Source organism: Pteropus vampyrus, unplaced genomic scaffold, assembly GCF_000151845.1.
Source record: "Pteropus vampyrus isolate Shadow unplaced genomic scaffold, Pvam_2.0 Scaffold160, whole genome shotgun sequence".
NCBI classification, from domain to species: Eukaryota; Metazoa; Chordata; class Mammalia; order Chiroptera; family Pteropodidae; genus Pteropus; species Pteropus vampyrus.
In genome coordinates, this window is record NW_011888941.1 from 1,309,834 (window position 1) to 1,314,432 (window position 4,599).

The 4,599-nt window shown below is 34.5% G+C and overlaps 1 protein-coding gene across 1 annotated transcript in view; it reads left to right on the top strand.

The window, feature by feature from the left end:
• The window catches only part of SLC9A2 (solute carrier family 9 member A2), an 82,475-nt gene that overhangs the window by 63,345 nt on the left and 14,531 nt on the right, over positions 1-4,599 (top strand). The window contains exons 6-7 of the mRNA XM_011370130.2: positions 3,351-3,440; positions 3,955-4,025. Coding sequence (XP_011368432.1) covers positions 3,351-3,440; positions 3,955-4,025 — 161 coding nt within the window. The remainder of the gene's footprint in view (positions 1-3,350; positions 3,441-3,954; positions 4,026-4,599) is intronic.

A 4,599-nucleotide genomic window follows, 5' to 3' on the forward strand; every position in this document is an offset into this window, starting at 1 on the left:
GGACAGGGGTAATAACCAGAGGGGAATATGTGCCGAAAGAGGGCTTTTCTTTCTGTTTTTCAAAGATAGGAGCCATAGCAGCATGTCTGGATATCCGGTGGTACAGTAGAGAGAGAACATTGATGACAGAAAACAGGAAAAGATGGCTTAGGGGAACAGTAAGACATATGGCAATGTGCTAAGTTCCAAAAGAGAGATAAACTGAGGGCCCCAAGACGGAATGAAGAGCGTGAACTCCGCAAACACTTATGATTCTTGTCTCGCTTTTTCCATTCCAAACAAATGCTGTATATACAGCTGGGTTTATGATCTCTGGGATCAAGTTTGAATGTGACAAAGACCTTGTGTAGGATAGCATTGCAATGGTAGTGATATTTTTTTAAAAAATGAATTTTTCTTCAAGTTTTTTTCCTGGATATTGGCTGCTTAATCAGCAAAGAAATATAAGGCAGTTCTTCCCAATTTCATTTAAAAAAATGAATTTTAAGAAAAAAAAATCAACTTCTTTCAAAAGGACAAACCAAACTAATGCTCATTATCTAATTTACAGTGTTTCTTTTTTCATATGGTGCTAGGAGCTGAAGGGTGAGAGGCGGGAGGAAAGCAGAGATGGAACAAGGTAGAAAACAAATCTCACCTCGCTGTCATGCTGCCCCTGCTTGTTTTTAAATGAGTCCCTATCATCCGGTCTGGCTCTGAGGTGTCATGTGTATCGTGCCAAAGCCGAAAGAATGGGTAAAAATTTAACTTGGGCTTTGCAAATATGTTTTGCAGTGTTTTGACAGAAAACCAAGGGCTTTCTTTATTTTTTAACCTACATGGATGGTAACAAGCTAATTTTCTAGGCCTTATTAGATTGCTCCCCAAGTGACCTAAATTAGAAATTTTCCAATGTGGTGAATAAGGTGCCTTCTCGAAGGTATTTTTTTGTTTCCTCTGTTTCTCCCAACCAGAGACTCAGTTTCCTCAGATACAACGTCCAATTTAGGGAATTTAATAGGACACACACAGATGCCATGGACTCTACTTCCAAAATAGATGGATTGAGGAAGGAAAAAAGAAAGGAAAGAGAGGAAATAAGGCAGAACTTATCAGATAATTCTTATTGAGCATGACATGATAACTGTAAATAATTCAAAGAGAAAAGGGATGATGACTAAAAGGAACCGTTTAAACAAATACATATTTTTAAAAGATAGTGTTAGTGGTCTATTGTATATAATCGATACTTTTATTAATTATAAACTAATTATAAAATATGTTGTAGTTTTAGAAACTTGAGTTGATCTGGGCACCAGGCCACACTTGCTTCATATAGTTGATCACTTTGTTTTATTTGTGACAGACCATTTATCTCTAGATTATCTGTTTAGTGGATAGAACCAACAAAAAGACTGAGGCTGGCCCTGTGTTTTATCTTTATTTTTATGCCCTACAGATATTGGGAACTCACTTATTATTTACTAAATGAATAATGATTGGGGAAAAAAAACATGTGAAACATGCCCATGTCCTTAGAACACACTATATAGTTTTAAAAATTGCATTGATTTTGTTAATATTTTTTCCTGAAGTTATTATTAAACTAGTAGCTTTATGATAGCTGGAATCTGATGAAATCCATCTTCATAAACCACATTTATAACTATTTTCATTTACACAAGTTACACATTACAGAATATGTGTTGATTGGAAAACTGTTATTACCTCCTATGTTACTTGAAAGTGGTAGACTTTGAAAGTGACACAAATAGAGCACAAGGTGTGTCTCACTAAATTCAGTCAAATTTAGTTCACACTTTAGAAAGTTAAAGTTAGACTGAAAAATGCCCAAAGCTGGATTGATGGAATAAACCAAATGCGTATGTGTGTATGTATGTGTGTGTGTGTGTGTGTATCACAGTTAGTTTATATTATCAAAGGCATTCTTAAACTTAAAGATGTATAGAAAGATGAGATGGGCATCAAATATGTGGCAGGGAACATATCTCAACATATCCAACCTTTCTCCCCCGAAAAATATCCAACAACCCCTCGTATACCAGTATTCGTTATGCCAAGCAGTGGCAGCCGCCTACCTACCAAGCAAGAAAGCTGGGGACCTTTGTCAACTCCACATTTTACCCCTTCCTCACCTGGCCTATTTCAGTACTAGTGTCACATAATTTTAAATATATTAGCTGATAGTTTGTTTTGCTATCTAAAAGTTCTCCATCATTCTTTTTTTAAAAAATTTTTCCTGGTTACATTTACTCTTCCAGACTAATTTAAAACAAACCTCTGAAACTCTGTTAAAAATCTTTTGGGATATGTTATTGTACTGCATGGACATTGAGATAAAATAATCATCATGATATTGTTAAATAATCTCATCTAGGAACTATATGTGTCTTTTGAAAATTCAAATATTTTTAATATTAATATTCTTTAATTAAGTTTTATAGTTCTCTTTGTAAAGGTTCTGTGCATTTTATGGTCGGATTATATAGTATTTTATATATTTACATATATAGAGAGAATATATAAATATACACATGTATTTAGTATATATAGTATACTACTATATATTTAATGTATTATTTATATACTGGTACATACTATTATGTATATATTCTCTCTTTTTATATATATATTTATATATACATATATATAGATGAGGATATAGATATAATTTTCATTGTTATTATGTAGGTGTTTATTCTGTCCTTTTCTTAAATTAGTATATAAGAGGGATTTATGTATATTGATTTTATGTCTAGTCACTTTATTGAGCTTTCATGCTATTTTTAAATAGATCTGTTCTCTATTTATTTCTCTAGTTCTTCCCTTACCCACTTTGTAACTGTTTTTAGTATATCTTTCTCCCCGTAAGACCACAAAGTCCTAGAGCCGAAGTCCTTAACTAACCATCTCTAAGTCCCAAATGTCCAAGCCCCTGACATGTATGTAGTAGATAATCAATTAAAATTGTTTTGATAAATTAATGCATGTAAAAATCATTGAAAAATTTCCTGTGAATAACAAGTAGGTGATACTCTTGACTTGGATAGTAATTATTTTGTAGAATTTCTTTCTCTTTCTATTTCTTAGCATTATTTAAAATTATGTTTTCAATTTCTTGCATTTTGTCCATTGTTTTGTTTCTAGTAGCAGGCATTGGGATGTGGTCCTCTGAAAATATGCAGCTATTGAAGAGGAAGAAAAAAATTAACAACATGTTGTATATACTGTGTTAAATCTTGGGGGCAGGGTATCTTTTGTTAGTTATCAGAGCTTTGGAGAGGATAGCAGTTGTTCTTTAACTTTTAACTTTATTTTATGAGAAAATTCACTTTCTTTTTTATGTGCAGGGAATAACCATTCGGCCACTGGTAGAGTTTCTTGATGTTAAGAGGGCCAATAAGAAACAGCAAGCTGTCAGTGAAGAAATCCACTGTCGGGTAGGTTTTATTGTACTATAACGATTTTAATGATAAAAGAAAAAAAATGTTGGATATGGTCGAACAGTTTTACATCATGGACTTATTTCCTAAAGAAGAGGGAAATGGCAGAGGGTTGTAGGGAGGGAGGGCCGAGAAAGGCCTGATTCGGGCATATGGAACCCCACTGTGGCTTCTCCAAGTTGGCCTACTGAACTAAGGAATATAGGGACAAAGGGTCCCCTCTTATTATTTCCCTCAACATGAAAAATGTTTCAACTGGAAGATTATTACCATATTTTCTATTTTCCAAAATTACAAATACACTTATGAGGAGAAAGATAATCTAAGATTTGCTTGATACCAATGTGACAAACATCAATCTGTTTGAAGATTAATTATTGTTTTATTGTTTTCAGTTAAAAAAAAAAAAGAAGCAAAATTATCAGGGTCTTTGAAATTTAGGCATGATAAGAATAGAGTGGAAATTACTGATTTCAGATACAAATTAATAAGCCTGCCATTTTCGTTTTAGTTTTTTGATCATGTGAAGACTGGGATCGAAGATGTTTGTGGACACTGGGGTCACAACTTTTGGAGAGACAAGTAAGGAGGCCTGATGTTATCGCATTATGCAGTGGCTCTAGGTCACTCTGGATGCGTGACTTGTTGACTTATGTTGTTTTTTGGAGTTGTAAATGCCTCCTATGCTGTGCCAAAGTGTGTCCCTTCACACAGAGTTCAGCTATTACAGACACCTGGAGCAATAGTGGCTTTAATACAAGAAAAGCTTATTTCTTTCTTATGCAAATATCCAGAGGTAGACACTGTAGGTTTAATAAATAAGTTCTGCTCCACAGGCTCCTTGTGGTCCCAGGACCATCTGTCTAGTTAATTCCACTAACAACTTCCGTTTCCAAAGTTGTCTCTTAGACCAAAGTGGCTACTCTAACATTAGCCATTATGTGCACATTCCAGGATGCATGTAGGAACAAAGATTATAAAGAGACAAAGCATATGTACTAGCTTCCTCCCAACCAAAGTTGCCAGACTTTTCCACACAATTCTTCCAGTTATATCACATGGCCTGGCCTCATATGGCCAGAGTTTAATCATATGGACATTTTTCACTGCAAGGGAGACTGGAGAATGCAGTCTACTTTGGTTAAAAACTGGGAGT